General features: G+C 46.8%; 1 protein-coding gene across 1 annotated transcript in view; it reads right to left on the bottom strand.

The window, feature by feature from the left end:
* The window catches only part of LOC144950582 (phospholipase B-like 1), a 40,108-nt gene that overhangs the window by 10,035 nt on the left and 13,242 nt on the right, over positions 1 to 16,831 (bottom strand). The window contains exons 5-6 of the mRNA XM_078880725.1: positions 14,713 to 14,874; positions 2,893 to 3,037 (exon numbers count right to left, since the gene is read on the bottom strand). Of these exons, the coding sequence (XP_078736851.1) occupies positions 2,893 to 3,037; positions 14,713 to 14,874 (307 nt within the window). The remainder of the gene's footprint in view (positions 1 to 2,892; positions 3,038 to 14,712; positions 14,875 to 16,831) is intronic.

Here is a 16,831-nt window from a genome sequence, read left to right as displayed (position 1 = left end):
AAATCAATCGACTATCGAAAAAAATAGTTTTGTAATTAAGTAACCATTTAACATGTAGGCTTTCGCGACCAACATCATCCATAATAGAGGTTTTTGGGTGAGATCGCGAAAATATATAAATGTGTCGTTAAAACAAACTGAGTACGACTTTTGTGCAAGAGCGCAGAAAGGTGGTCACCACCTCTACGCCTCTATATAAGGAACGAAACAGTAAGACTTCTCTACAATTATGGCTGTGGCCTGATGAAGCTAGTTGTAATTACTGGCGAAACGTCGTGCTCTGATTGTAAATGTTGCGGCTTGGCTCTCCAACACACTGGTGTGCTGTGCTAGTGACGAACTGGCCACGTTCTGTTTACGTGACAACCCTTACTAGTTGGCTGTCGGGTGGTGGCGGGTTTTAACGACACATTTATATATTTATGCGATCTAACCCAAAAACCTCTATTATATAAGTAACCATTGTGCATTAAAGTCGACAGATGCTGGGGAATCTTCTTTCACATGGATTAATAGCAGTAGACCAAAGATGCAATTTCAGATGTTGTTATCCACTCAGTTGTCTGTTCAGAAGCAGAGTCGATGTCGTCCATCCCTCCTTTGAAGGAGTGAAAACAGCAGCAGCGGCGGAGTGTTCACGATGGTGGTCGATGGTTTGGGATTTGTGGCCACACTCGCAGGCCGCCGAATCTTTGATGCGTAATTCGTGCATCAGGTGGCCGCATCGGCCACACGCCCCCCTCCCCCGATCCCGTTTCAGAATCAGAATATCAGATTTATTTATACTGGAGGAGAAATCCGATGGGATATAAAGCTCTTTTTCACAGATGTCCAGTAGGGGCACGGGGTAAGAATGTTAAAACAACAAACAATACAAAACACGATCGTAGTGCAAAGTACAAGAAAGGTAAACAAATAACTCAAATACATACAAATGAAAGTAAACCACCCTCATCCTACCAGGCAAAGTCCACTGATATATTAACTAATATTTCAGAAGCAACCTGGCCACAACTGATAGCTCAATATAGTCGCTTATCATTTGGACATTTATAGCAGCAAAATAATCAAAATAATCTCAGTCGATGATCGGAACATTGGCAGCGTGCAAGGTTGAAACCGGGGAGGTTCGACCAGTAGATTGCCCGTACGAGAGACGTTCATTTTTGACGTCGGTCACAGTCCAGACTCTCGCTTCCTCCATCTCTCTCGCCTTCGTTTGTAGTTGTGGTGTGAGGCATGAGACAATTCACAGTTTAGGAAACTCGACGATGATGATGAGTGATCGCTGATGTGGCGTCGCTGATTCCCACCCACATTCACACATGCGCATGCCGACTCAACTCATGATCAAATTGTTGTTATCTGCAATGCTGGTGATGCCACCAGCACCACCACCACACCTTGATACCAACCACTTTCTACCTTCTGCCAGATCACACAGCTGCTGCACAGGAGAGTGCAGCACTCCGGTGGATAGGATATGTTATCTGCCTTGTCTGATATACAGATCATAGGCTTGATCCCGACCCTGACGCCTGCTGCACATTTGGAGTTTGCATGTCTTTTTTCATGTGGTCGCGGGAATTTTTCTCCGGGTCCTCCAGTTTTTTCCCCTCCACATTTCGAATCAACATCACGCATTTCTAGTATTTGGCTGCTGCTATAATTTTCCACGCGATAAGGGGGCGTCCAGAAATGACGTCACGTGTTTTTGGACGATTTTGGACGATTTTTGACCCCCCCCCTTTCGTCACACGGCGTCACAAAAAGTCAGACTCCCCCCTCAAATATAATGTCACAAAGTTATGCCCCCCCCCCCCTCAAAAAAAATTAAACACGCTTCAAATATCTTTAAACTGTTGTCATTGTAGTGCGTATTTAATTTGGCGCTGCACTCTGATTTTGTATGAGAAAACATTTATTAAAAAGTATATTTAATTAAGTAGAACGTGTTGTCTATATTTATTTAAAGTTGCGCATTTTTATGTGACGTCACATTTCTCAACCCCCCCCCCCTCTCGTCACACATCGTCACAAATGTCTGAACCCCCCCCGCCCCAGGTGCGTGACGTCATTTTTGGACGGCCCTTAAGTCACTTGGTTAAGCTATCATTTGTGATGGCCAAGTCGCTTCTGATAAAAAGCGCTACACTGCGTCATCATCAAATATTAGCTCAGTCGGCCTTACCTGGTATAAAGAATAGTTTAGTAGTTAGGTTTTTGTGCCCTGACCGTCTCATCCCACCATCCACTTATGTCTTCTCTTCCCCTTGAACATCGATCTATGATCGCGTGGAGGCCACTCCAATGCTTGCCCCGGTAACAGACCCTCAACCATCTCACATCCGTCACTTATCCAGCACAACAGTTCTGTTTTGTCCCGAATCCATTTTAAAATACTCAATGGGAAAGATTTGCACGAGCCTTTGTTGGGCGCAAGAATGCATGCACATGCGCGTGTATGTGTGCAGTGGGGAGCAGTAGCGTAGCGTTTAGCGTGCTGCACTACGAACCCTGCCACCCGAATTCAATTCACGCCCGTTGCCAACTCCAGTGACGTTTATCCGAACCGGTCCTGGGCCTCCACTAGGTCGACTCAGCCTCAAATTAGTACCTAGTGAGCTGTGTAAACATCGCTACTGGGGAGACACATTTGGTCGGGCGTGGTGCTGGCCACCCACCCCGTCGTGTGCCGTGCCGGCTTTCATAGGTGTTTCCTAACATAACTTGCCCCAACAGTCTATTAAGGCTACACAGGGGACCTTTGTCTTCGTTTGGTGCAATGATTTTGGTGTCCCTATGGCAGCCGAGTGCACGCTGCCCAAACGCGGTTGTTGCTACGCCGTGAGCATCACGCAGCATTAGTCGGTGTGGGGGAGGTCTCCTCACCGGGGTAGCTGCTGAACGATGATTTGGGCGCGGCCGCAGCGACTTCTCGCAGGTTGAAGTCCCAGTGCTTGAATATCCGCGACGTGGCCGAGTACGTGAACCAGCTCGAGTGCCCGAAGAGGACGTTCTCAAAACCCGGCGTCACCTGCCATAACACAAGTCCCCAAGGAGCACGCGTGTCTGAGTGTGGGTGTGATCGGCGCTCATATAGGGAGCGGCTAGTGTCGCGGAGAGCGCGCTGAGCTATGAATTCGGCCACCCGAGTTCGATTTTTGCTCACGGCCAACACCAGTCAACTCAGCCTCACATGAGTACCTGGTGTGGTGTGTAAACATCGGCACAGGGGAGACAAAGGCGTTTGGGTGTGGTGCTGGCCACCCACCCCCTCGTGTTGCGTGCCGGCCTTCATAGGTGCTACTCGCTAACAGCACTATATGTATCCCTATGTGTATGAGCCTCTATGATATCTCTGGTTTTACTATACAGTCCATAGTTTGGGTTGCATGGCCACAATCGCACTACTGTGGCTTGTCTTCATTTTTTTCATTTGTGGAGAACATGCACGCATCGGACCTGCTGATGTTCTGACGCGGCTGATGGTTACAAACTGTTTTTTTTTTAACCAGACCTCGGTTGACTAAGAAATGAGTTAGGGACCGCGTGTGAGAAAAGGTAGTGGGAACAAACCCTATCTGAGACCCCACCTAGTCACTTTCCAGATTTGAGCATTGCCACCATGGGCTTGAAAGTCAGCTCACCGAGCCGACCTCCGTAAGGCTGACACACCGCACGGACACGGAGCACCGGCACGGACACGGGCGTGGTGCAGGCTGCCGCCCATAAAACTGCACCTCATAATGCGGCTGTGTGTGGTTAAAAAGGTATTGTTTTTTTACACAATCAAATTGTGCTAGCCCAATACCAAATGGGCTAACCCCTGATTGCAAATAGTGCTGTAAAGCGCAAAGACAACACGATAAAGGAATCCGCGTCTAATGGAAATCCCACAGGGCAGAACGCGACTCCCCCCCCGCCCCCCGTGTCAAAGAATGACGACGCTAATGATTTTTAACAAAATTTCTTAAAAACCCTTCAAGTGACCCGTCTGTCTTTAACACACTTTCCCACACAGTCCGCTAACCATATTGTTTCAGGACATTCAAACCGACATTTATTTGGGTCTAAGAGTTGGAATTCGGTGTTAATACGCATGAAAACGTGATGCGTGCGTGTTTGCGCTGGGGTTGATGGCCATCACCTCGCTACGCTTGAGAAACCCAGTTCAACGTCGGTTGAATGACGTCAATCGGGAGACAGGATCTCAGTGGTGCCACCTCAGAGCTGTCGCCTTTATTTGTTTAGTTTATTTATTTTACCAGGTAAGGCCCCATTGAGCTATGTAGCTCTTTTCAGAAGCGACTTGGCTATCACAAATGATAGCTCAACAAAGTGGCTTATCATGCGGAAATTTATTGCAGCCAAATACTCTAAACCAGGGGTCCTCAAACTACGGCCCGCGGGCCACATGCGGCCCGCCGAGGACATTTATCCGGCCCATGGTCACTAATTGGGCTGCGCTTGTGAGCACTAATTTGGCTGCGCTGGTGAGCACTAATTGGGCTGCGCTGGTGAGCACTCATTGGGCTGCGGTGGTGGGCACTGATTGGGCTGCGGTGGCGAGCACTGATTTGGCTGCGCTGGTGAGCACTGATTGAGCTGCGGCGGTGGGCACTGATTGAGCTGCGGCGGTGGGCACTCATTGGGCTGCGCTGGTGAATGGTTCAATGGGCCAATTGACTGGACTTGCCCCCCAGGCCTAAGGCTGCCAGCCCTCCCCTGGCTGCGCTTGACTGGCTGTCCCTCCCTCAGCTCCCTCACTTGCCCCTCGGCTCCACTCCCAGTGATATTCCTGTGTGCTGGGGATGTAGATCCCCAGCACACGCACCGCTGAGTAAATGATAGAGGGGTAATAACAGAGTGATCTCTGATCTCTGGAGGGGCTGCCTGCTGTTTTCCCGTGCTGGTCAGTGACAGACAGCCGAGGAGTAGGAAACCCAATTTAAATGACAGTAAGTGCATTTATATTCTGATTGCTATTCAGTTGTATGAGGTTATATGTTGTATGTTGTGTAAGCCCCGGTTCATACTGTTGCGATCTCTGAGCAGTGCGAGTTCAGCCATATGCTTGTATGGCTGAACTTGCATTAGATTCGGAAGAAAAAAGGCACATGTGCCTTCTTTTTTCCTGCAGTAGAATCGGATCGCATGGGTCTTCTCCCCCATGCGATCAGATTCCTATGCGAGTTCGCAGATCGCACTGCGATCTGTGAACAAAACTGCAGGTGTAATTAACTTTTTAATGGCACCCGCACCAGTGTGAGCCTGGGGTAAAAGCGGAGTTCTCCCAATCAGACTGCATTGATGGGCAGTGCAGTCTGTATGTCTCTGTGTGGGCAAAGTTATTGCTGGTATATTCTTTTTGTAGCGCTGTATATATATTGGTATTTTACTAATAGCAATTTTGACTCCCTAGGAAACAATGATGTCAAGAAATAGAAAAATTGACTCGGAGTGTAGGATATTCAAAGAACAGTAGACTTATGATTACTTTTTCATGCAGTACAAGGAAAGAGCTGTGTGTCTGATATGCCAGAATATAGTGTATGTGTTCAAAGAATACAATTTACGTCGACACTATGAAACTCAACATAAAGATAAATATGATTGTTTGGTCGGAGAAGTGAGAAAAGATAAAATATTAAAACTGAAAAATACATTAACAACTCAGCAAAATACTTTTGTGAAGCAGAAGCAGCTAAATATTTCATCACTGCGAGCAAGTTTTCAAATTGCCAAGCTAATAGCGTGCACTGGCAGACCATTCGTGGAGGGAGAATTTGTTAAAGAATGCCTTATTTCTGTTTCCAAAGAGATGTGTCCAGAGAAGGCCGATTTATTTAGTACAGTGAGTCTTTCAGGACCTACAATTACACGGAGGATTGAAGACATGGGAGACAATTTGCATCAGCATTTGCAAAACTCCACAAAAAAACTTTCCTATTTTTCCTTGGCACTCGACGAAAGCAATAATGTTCGTGATTCGGCACAACTTCTAATTTTTATTCGTGGGACGAATAACTATTTCGAAGTCACAGAAGAGCTTGCTGCACTGAAAAGCATCAAAGGAACAACTACAGGAGAGGATATCTATGAAAAGGTTTGCCAAACTGTGAATGGTTTGGAGCTGAACTGAGCTAAACTAGCCAGTGTGACAACTGATGGTGCTCCTAGCATGGTGGGGTCTAAGAAAGGAGTAATTGCACGCATTAACCAAGAGATGGACAAACATAACAATTTTTATCCAATAGCCATACACTGCCTCATCCACCAACAAGCGCTGTGTAGTAAATCACTGAAGTGGGACTCTGTTATGAAAATTGTGGTATCTTGTGTTAACTTCATTAGAGCTCATGCACTAAACCACAGACAATTTCAGGAATTTCTGTCTGAGCTAAATGTTGACTATAAAGATGTTCTGTACCACACAGAAGTCCGTTGGCTGAGTCAAGGGAGAGTTTTGAAACGTTTCTATGACTTACTTCCACAGATTACAGCTTTTCTGCTTTCAAAAAACAAAGAAGTACCAGAGCTCAATGATGCAGAATGGAAATGGCACCTTGCCGTTCTGACAGATGTAACAGAGCTACTCAACAGTTTCAATGTGCAACTTCAAGGAAAGGGGAAGCTCATCTGTGATATGCAATCACATGTCAAAGCATTTGAAGTAAAATTAGGCCTCCTCATCAAACAAGTGAAGGAGGAAAACTTCTGCCATCTCCCCACAACTAAAAATCTGTTAGCGGAAAAAACATTGGTTGCATTCCCAAACAAAACATGTGTGGATTCACTGGAAAATTGCAAAAGGAGTTCCAATTTAGATTTAAAGAGCTTCATCTCCATGAACAGGACATACAGCTTTTCCGTAACCCATTTTCTATTGACATTGAAAATGTGGATACAATTTACCAAATGGAACTGGCTGAACTGCAGAATTGTGACTCTCTGAAAGACGCATTCAAGTCAAGCAGCTTTCATAATTTCTATGCATCTCTCCCCTCTGAGACATATCCTCATCTCAGGAACCATGCACTCAAAATGGCAACCATCTTTGGCAGCACTTATGTCTGTGAACAGACTTTTTCCAGAATGAAACATTTGAAATCTCCAACCAGATCTAGACTAACGGATGCACACTTGCATCACTTGTTACGACTAGCAGTGACAAATATGGAACCAGACATTGACCATCTCATTAGCCAAAAGCAGGCCCATAGTTCCCATTGAAATACTGGCAAGTTTGTTGATTTAACTTTACTTGTTCTTCATTTTAAATATTGTATTTGTTCCCGTTTTGTTTCTTCACTTCAAAATAAGATATATGCAGTGTGCATAGGAATTTGTTCATAGTTTTATTTTTAACTATAGTCCGGCCCTCCAACGGTCTGAGGGACAGTGAACTGACCCCCTGTTTAAAAAGTTTGAGGACCCCTGCTCTAAACGAATGGCTACCTCGAGTCTGGCAATACAGAAGTCCCTCGGTTAAGTGACACCAGTTAATGGTTTTTAGGTTAACTTTTCGCCTCCCATAGGGACCCCATGGTTTCCACCAACGTTAAAATGTTGAATAAAGGTCAGGTGTTTACATTGTGCACGCGGGCGGCAATTTCGGCCAATTCGAGTGCACGTAAGTGGGGCTGAGCCACGCCCTCAGCCAATCAGCGACGCCCATTTGAGCCGTTTAGACCTCGACTGTCTTTGTTTAACATTATACTTTTCTGTTTTGGTAGTGGAAAATATCACTCTTGCAGACTCAGTGATGTTTACCTTTGTTTAACTTATAAGTGCATTCGATTAACAGTTATTTCGGTTTAGAGTAGTTTTGTGCAACGGATTAACGTTAACCGAGGGACTACATTGTAAGGGTAACTGAAAAGCCAATTTGTCCTATGCCGAGGAACATTTACATCTATCGTTCATAAACCCAACGCTGTGTAATGTAGCACATAGTTGCCGATGCCACGGTCCAGATTTATATAATTTACAGCAAGATTAGCAACTGAATATTTGCGTTGAAACTTAAAACGTGTAATGTTGCGTTATATAACCAGCGTGATGAGCATGCGTTGCAGTGCACTGATTTAATGAAGCACTGAGCTGAAACTGTCCCCCAGGATATGTCTGCTTAAACAATTTATCTGGCAGATCTCAACGTTTTATTATTATTATTTTTTACGAAAACAGATGCTTTCCTATTTTGGTGGTGAGGTGTTCACATTCGCATCTAACATTGAGAAACGCCTGGGTTTGATTCCCAGATTTGGGTGCCATTGGTGCGTGGAGTTTGAATGTATGTATGTTGAACTTCTTTCGCACCATACGTAGCCAACCGTGCTAATGTATGTGTAGTGTAATAGCGTTGGCTGGTGGACAGTAGCGGCAACTGTGGTGGATAGATAGTACACATGCCGGTAAGGGTGTGCACGGGGTGTAGGCAGAGGGAGGAACTAGGGTAAGGGTCACGGAGGACCCCGTCTAGAGGCCCCTGGAACCTGCTCGCAGATTCGAGAAGGGAGGCGTGGTCAGGGCAGAGCCATGCCGCGCTGGTAGCATAAGAACCGAGAGCGGGGGGGCTCGTGGCTGCCAGTTCTGGGAATGGACTCGTCTCGTCGTTGCTGTCGTCTCGTCTCTGTTGTCGCTAAACGTCTCCGCTAGATTTTGTGCTATAAATGATAGTACTTGGCTATCTCACTCAGTGTTAGACGGCTAGTGTAATGTACAGGCTAAGCTGAGCTACTGTGGAGAGTGTGCGGATGAGACCGTGAAAGTTGTTAATAAAGAAAGTGCCTCCTAGAAACTCTGTCTCTGAATCGTTGACACTACATATGTATGTTGAAAGTCATTTGCACGATACATAGCCAACCGTGCTAATGTATATATGTTGAACTTCTTTTGCACCATACATAGCCAACCGTAGGGTGGAACATTTCCCACCATCATGGAACCTCCGTGGAGCAGCTCGCACATGCGGCCGCCATTTTGCTTGAGGAGTGGAGCAAGGAGCCCGCCAAATCTGAGACTGCGTCAAGTTCACCCGTTGACTGTCCATCTCTTCAGCAATGACTGCCATTTGTTCAACAATTTACTGCCATCAGAGACGACTGGGTGGCTTCAAGCGCAGATTTTTGACGAATGGTGACTTGACGGGGTGGACGGAGGCACTGAGTGCGCTGCCCGCCGCGCTGGACGACTATGCCTTGGCAGCGTTTCTCACCATTCCGCCGTTGGAGAGGGCCACGCTGCATCAAGCATTTGCTCAAATGGCAGCCATTTACGAACCACCATCAGATGTGCGCCATAAGTTCGCTGCGCGGAGGAGGGGGGATGCCGAGATGCCCCTCGCCTTCCATAGCACACTATTCGCGCTAGCAAAGGCTGCCTTTCAAGATGGACCACGACGGAATCGACTCACTGGTCCTCGAAAGATTGTTGGCGTTGGCAAAAGACCTCCACATCATCCTGCCAGCCTCGATGACTTAACTTCATTCAAGGTTGCAAGATGCATCCAGGTGCACCTGCTCTTGCAATGACATAAGGGGTTGGCGGCGTGTACTGCGCCTCGTGAGGCGCATGATACACCCAAAGACGTGGAGCCCGTCCATGCCTGCGCATCGACCCAAGGTGGAGGCTGGCAAGGGGACGGCATGGCACAATGAAATTAACAACAACAATGGCAGAAGACCTCTACTCATCCCGGGAGCGGACTCATTGCGTGTTACAACTGCAGCATACCGAGACCCGTCTCAGCAGGCTGTTGCGTGCCGCGACGACGCCTCCCCGGACCACCGCCATTGCCTGCCCGGCCGTCCTCCACTCCACTACACCTGAAGGCGAGTCGCGACACATCACACACTCGGTCCCTGAATCCATCTCACTCATCGCGTTCAGTCGGTTTCCATTCCCATCATGCGTTGGTGCGTGAAGGTTCTAAAATTGCTCGGGAGGACTGGCCGCTCCAATCGGGTCAGTGGTCGGTCCATAGGGTGGTTTCTGCGACCGCAGGTTCATCTGCTGTTATTGTATTGGTAGAGGGGGTTGAAATAAAAATGCTCGTCGATACTGGTGCATCAGCGACTATCATTTCCAAGTTGATTTTTTAAATTTTGACCCCTAAATGTCGTACCCTATGCCACATCGAGGCCATGTGCTTTACCGCAAATGGCGGCTCATTGAGCATCATTGGGAAAATATCAGCGGAGGTGTGCATTGGTAATATGAAATTGATGGGACCAGTTCTTGCATCAATGTCCCTTGCTTACTCGAGACTAACTTTTTAGGGAAGATGCCCCTGAAAATTCTGATTGATCAAGGGTACCTTGAGTGACCATCGGGCTGCTGAATCAACGTTTTGCCTTCTCCCACTCGATTGTGCATGGCCAATGCTACCGTACAAGCACTTGCAACTAAGACCGTAAAGATTCCCCCTGGCGTGCAAATGTTGGTCCCTTTCCGGTTGCTCAAGCCGCTAGACCAGGCGGCGACTACAGGAGGAATCCTCTTGGGTCCTTCAAAGAAGGCCATTCGTGGGTTGACTTTAGTAGGGGCCCAGACTCTGGTATCCAACGATCAGGAACCCTTCATTCAAGTCCTTGATGCAGGGTTAGAAACGTCGGTCATTCAAGAGGGGCACCATGCTAGCTCATGCGTCGCCTGCACTTCATGAAGATAGCATTGTTGTAAGTGTGGGGGTCGCGTCGGATATGCAGCCGAGACAGGATTCTGATGAGAAATGGTTGGATACGCTGTGTTCGGAAAATGCAGAATTGTCCAAGTCCCAGAGGGGTGAGTTGAGGGTGCTCTTGCGTGAATTCTCAGATGTCTTCAGCAAGGGTAAATTTGACATTGGCTGCACTACACTTTTGAGTCACCACATCGATACGGGAGATGCTGCTGCCATCCGGGAGAACCCCTCCCGGCTGAGCCCTACAGAAAAAAAACACGTACGGCTGGCTGTTGATAAATTATTAGCAGCTGATATTATTTTGCCATCCACCAGTCCGTGGGGAGCCCCGATTCTTCTTGTTAACAAGCAGGATCGTAGTTTGCGCTTCTGTGTTGACTTCCGTAAGCTTAATAATATCTCCGTGGTTGACGCGTATCCTCTTCCTCAGATGGACGATTTCCTCAATGCTCTAGAGGGAGCACATTATTTTTTGACTCTTGACCTCCTATCCGGATTTTGGCAGCTGCCTCTAGATGATGTCTCTAAGCCCAAAACAGCTTTTCGTACACCGCAGGGCTTATTTGAATTTAATCGGCTTCCGATGGGTCTTCCATGGCGGCTACATTCTAACAATTAATGGAACTGGTTTCTGCTGGTCTCCAGTGGGACTAATGCCTGATATATCTTGACGATGTTATCATCTTAAGCCGTACTTTCAAAGAGCATCTGAAATTACTGTGTGCTGTCTTTCTTAAAATTTGTGCGGCGAATCTCAAATTTAAACCACAGCAGTGTCACCTGTTCCAAAAATCTGTTCCATATCCCGTGTGTTGGTGTTAATAAATGTGTTGCCTCCAAAGAGTATGTATGCTACTCAGTTGAACTCACTACAGTGAGGGAAAAAAGTATTTGATCCCCTGCTGATTTTGTACGTTTGCCCACTGACAAAGAAATGAGCAGTCTATAATTTTAATGGTAGGTTTATTTGAACAGTGAGAGACAGAATAACAACAACAAAATCCAGAAAAATGCATGTCAAAAATGTTATAAATTGAAATGCATTTTAATGAGGGAAATAAGTATTTGACCCCTCTGCAAAACATGACATAGTACTTGGTGGCAAAACCCTTGTTGGCAATCACAGAAGTCAGACGTTTCTTGTAGTTGGCCACCAGGTTTGCACACATCTCAGGAGGAATTTTGTTCCACTCCTCTTTGCAGATCTTCTCCAAGTCATTAAGGTTTCGAGGCTGACGTTTGGCAACTCGAACCTTCAGCTCCCTCCACAGATTTTCTATGGGATTAAGGTCTGGAGACTGGCTCGGCCACTCCAGGACCTTAATGTGCTTCTTCTTGAGCCACTCCTTTGTTGCCTTGGCCGTGTGTTTTGGGTCATTCTCATGCTGGAATACCTATCCACGACCCATTTTCAATGCCCTGGCTGAGGGAAGGAGGTTCTCACCCAAGATTTGACGGTACATGGCCCCGTCCATCGTCCCTTTGATGCAGTGAAGTTGTCCCGTCCCCTTAGCAGAAAAACACCCCCAAAGTATAATGTTTCCACCTCCATGTTTGACGGTGGGGGATGGTGTTCTTGGGGTCATAGGCAGCATTCCTCCTCCTCCAAACACGGCGAGTTGATTTGAAGCCAAAGAGCTCCATTTTGGTCTCATCTGACCACAACACTTTAACCCAGTTGTCCTCTGAATCATTCAGATGTTCATTGGCAAACTTCAGACGGGCATGTATATGTGCTTTCTTGAGCAGGGGGACCTTGCGGGCGCCGCAGGATTTCAGTCCTTCACGGCGTAGTGTGCTACCAACTGTTTTCTTGGTGACTATGTCCCAGCTGCTTTGAGATCATTGACAAGATCCTCCCGTGTAGTTCTGGGCTGATTCCTCACCGTTCTCATGATCATTGCAACTCCACGAGGTGAGATCTTGCATGGAACCCCAGGCCGAGGGAGATTGACAGTTATTTTGCGTTTCTTCCATTTGCGAATAATTGCACCAACTGTTGTCACCTTCTCACCAAGCTGCTTGGCGATGGTCGTGTAGCCCATTCCAGCCTTGTGTAGGCCTACAATCTTGTCCCTGACATCCTTGGAGAGCTCTTTGGTCTTGGCCATGGTGGAGAGTTTGGAATCTGATTTGATTGATTGCTTCTGTGAAGAGGTGTCTTTTATACAGGTAACAAGCTGAGATTAGGAACACTCCCTTTAAGAGTGTGCTCCTAATCTCAGCTGGTTACCTGTATAAAAGACACCTGGGAGCCAGAAATCTTTCTGATTGAGAGGGGATCAAAAACTTATTTCCCTCATTAAAATGCAAATCAATTTATCACATTTTTGACATGCGTTTTTCTGGATTTTGTTGTTGTTATTCTGTCTCTCACTGTTCAAATAAACCTATCATTAAAATTATAGACTGATCATTTATTTGTCAGTGGGCAAACGTACAAAATCAGCAGGGGATCAAATACTTTTTTCCCTCACTGTACATATGTGTAGTGACATCGCTGCATGTCAACAGGCTGTGGGTACAGTACCGACCCTAGATGGGCATGGCGTGCAGTGTAGCTACATCGCCGGATACCACAATGATGTGGGTGTAGTACCAGCCCTAGAGGGGCCCGGTGTGTGCTGAATATTAGTGCTAGATGGCACCACGCTTTAAGTGCAAAGCCGACCGTACAGGACAGGATATGTGAGTGCCGGCCAAAGGAAGAGGCTATGTCAGGCCATGGCACTCTGTTTGACCCGGGAGGACACGTGACTGGTTAAGTTGACAAAGGGGCCCCAAAAGGAGGCTAGGGGGGGTTATGTGATTAGGACCCAGATCCTTCCCGAGGATTCTGGAAGGTGGACGTGGCCAAGGGCGAAGGCGACCATGCCACAGAGAATATAAGCTGTGTCCCGAGAGGGACCAGGGCTATTGTACATCATGGAATAAACCCTTCGTCTATGTTCTCCATTCAACGAGTCTCAAACACATGGACCCAGGCCGAAGTCATTGGTCCCGGTCCGTAGTAGCAGTTACGTTGGAACTAGTGTAGTTAGCCTGGTGGTCACCACCATAGGTTGTTATTCTCTTAAGGGTACGTTACCCCGTGTGTTGGAACGAAATAAATGTGTTGCCTCCAAGTTTACGTCTGCGACTCCGTTGAACCAATTACATATGTATGTTGGACTTCTTTCGCATTACATAGCCATCCATGCTAATGTATGTATGTATGTTGAACTTCTTAAGCACCATACATAGCCAACCGTGCCCATTGAATATTCTCCCCCTTCTCCTGCACAGGTTCTCTCTGGGATCTCCAGTGTCCTGCCACGGCTAAATAAAAACGTAAACTGTATCTAGCATCGGCCCAAAACCTCCCACTGCTGAAAACTCACATGCAAATCACGTAATCAGGATCACACACAGCAGCAGCAATAACATCACCCTCGACTGCGCAAAGAGTCTTAAAGCTTTATTAGGCAAACGAGCAGAATCATATCTACGGGACCTTTTTTAGCAGTATAAAGAATGATCAAAATAGGTTTTACCCTTTCTGGCAATAAAAGAGGTGTTAAGATGTTCAAACACCAAATAGATTCCTTTTCACATGACAATAAGTCTGCATTATCCACAAACTTGTGGCAAAACGTGCAAACAAAAATGCTCTGATAAAATACACATTGTCTTTGAAAATGATTGGCCTACACCAGAGACAGCTTTTTTAATGGCCTAATCTCACCAGTGTTAGACCAGAGAAAACGCCAAGAGGCGAACAGTATGAAGACAATGCACGTATCAGAACACTTATAGCTCGGGTCGAACTGATTGATCTACACCAGACAGTCTTCTTAAGCAGAATCATCATCAGCAGAATAATAAAATTACTACATATTACTCAGTGTGGTGCAACAAGATATGAACGGCTGCGGGGTGGACGTGGAGATGAGAGCAAGGAGAGAGAGATGAGAGCAGAGAGAAACACACAGGAAGGCAGAATACCTCACCACACGGGCACGTGGACCAAGGACTGTTGTTACCTTGATGATAGCTGAGCAGTGGCCGTTCCTGAGCGTGTACCTCCGGATGTCGCCGGACGTCATGGCGCCAAACCCTCGCTCTTGCTGAGGTGACAGCTTGTTGACGAGATCGATGATGTCACCAATGCCGTTCAGGTAGTGGAAAGCGAATTTGGGCAGAGGCTGCGGGCAATCAGAGCAGTGACAGGCTACAGGTTTCACATTTCTCGATATAACTTTGCTCGGACCCGAGCTATAGGTGTTCAGAGACTTGCATTGTCTTTGTACCATTCAGCTTTTGGCGTTTTAAAGTCAATGCATGTATTATCAGAGCATGTTCATTTGCATGTTTTGCCACAAGTATGGGCAGTTAATTCAGACTTGATGCCTTAAAAAAGGTATCGATTTGTAGTTTGAACCATCTTAACACCTGCTTTATTGCCAGAAAGGGTGAAAACTTATTCTTATTTTTTCATCAGGTTTCACATCGCTCGTCGGTGGCACGAGTGCCAGCACTTATCTGCTCAACCACTCCCTGTTGTGCTAAACTGACGACCGTAATCTGTGCAGCCTAACGCGAGCTGTTGTGCCAGCGAGCAAGCTACGAACATGGCAAGCAGTGGCGGCTATGCACGGTGGCTACCTGTAGCCCGGCGCTTCCTGAAGGTAGTGAGGGGTTGGTGGATCACTGCACAAGCGCTATGTAAAAATTCCCTCTCCTTGGGCATCGACGTGCCATTCCCTGGCGTGTCAGGAGATGGCTGCACAGCAAGTTGACTAATCGCTATCTTTCTCCATCTGTACGGGGATGGAGCATTGCCTGCTCACATTATTCGGTTTTCTCAGGGTGGTCCGGTTTCGTCCTACATGTCCAATAAACACAACTCATCATGAATTGGCTGGAAACATCTTACAATAAATACCCAATGCAGGACCGACTCAGTGTGGCTCTCCCGGATAGATAGATAAAGCAATTGATTATGACATATGATGAAAAATAAGAATAGGTTTAACCCTTTCTAGCAATAAAACAGGAGGTGTTAAGATGTTCAAACACCAAATATATACCTTTTGCAAGTTATCAAGTTTGCATTAACCACACATACTTATGGAAAAACATGCAAATAAACATGCTCTGATAATGTACGCATTGTCTTTGAAACTGATTGGCCTACACCAGACACAGGCTTCTTGTCTAACCAGTGTTAGACCAGAGAACGGAAAAAGTCGAACAGTACAAAGCAATGTAAGTATCACGGCACTTATAGCTCGGATAAAGTAGTCATATCTAGATATTACGAGTATATGTCACTGATTAGTATATCTATATGTAATGAAAGCGCCATCTCCTGTATTATGTGGGACGTTACTTGTTATGCAGTTATGGTTTATCTATGCTAGGGTTTATATCTGGAGCAAAGGTCAGGGGGGCTGATCCACCCGGGAAGCCTCTGGAACGTTCCTGAAAGTTCCAGGAGGGGCGTGGCCAGAGGCGGGGCTTAGCCACCTGGGAGCACATATAAGCGGGGGCCGGAGCAAGGTGCGGGGTAGGTGTTGAAGATCAAGAGGAGCTCCCCATCGCTGCTGCCCTGCCGTCTCCATCGGCCATGTGGCGGCTCGACCTCCAGCCGCTCGACCGCTCCCTAGCGCGCCGTTAGCCAGCGGCGTGTTAGCGAGCGGGTGAGCGCCACGTGGCGCGGGGCAGCGTAGCCGCCTGGGCGGCGTATACATCCGTAGTGAGAGTGAGAGAGAGATACACCCAAGCTGTACTGAACATTTATTAAATAACAACTTAAAGTTCTTATCGTGTCGGAGCCACTTATTACATATACATGGTCATAATAACCACGTGTGTGCGCGATAACAGCAATAATGTTGCATTTTTAAGTCATGTCATTCGTGCAAAATTGTGGAACCAACGCTCAAGCACAATTGTAACAGTTTTCCGCACGGAGGCTTGGGGGAAAACACAGACAAGCGGGAAGGCGGCCAATTACCGATGGCAACAATGGCTCAAGCTCCGTGGTCCTATAATTAGATGTTTGGCCAACTCCATGAATGAGCATTAGGTGGAAACCGGAGTACCCAGATAAAACCTACATACTGTATGTAAAGATATGAGACCTTTTTTTGCCAGTAA

Source organism: Lampetra fluviatilis, chromosome 58, assembly GCF_964198595.1.
Source record: "Lampetra fluviatilis chromosome 58, kcLamFluv1.1, whole genome shotgun sequence".
Taxonomy (NCBI): domain Eukaryota; kingdom Metazoa; phylum Chordata; class Hyperoartia; order Petromyzontiformes; family Petromyzontidae; genus Lampetra; species Lampetra fluviatilis.
This window is presented reverse-complemented; position numbering and strand designations above follow the sequence as displayed.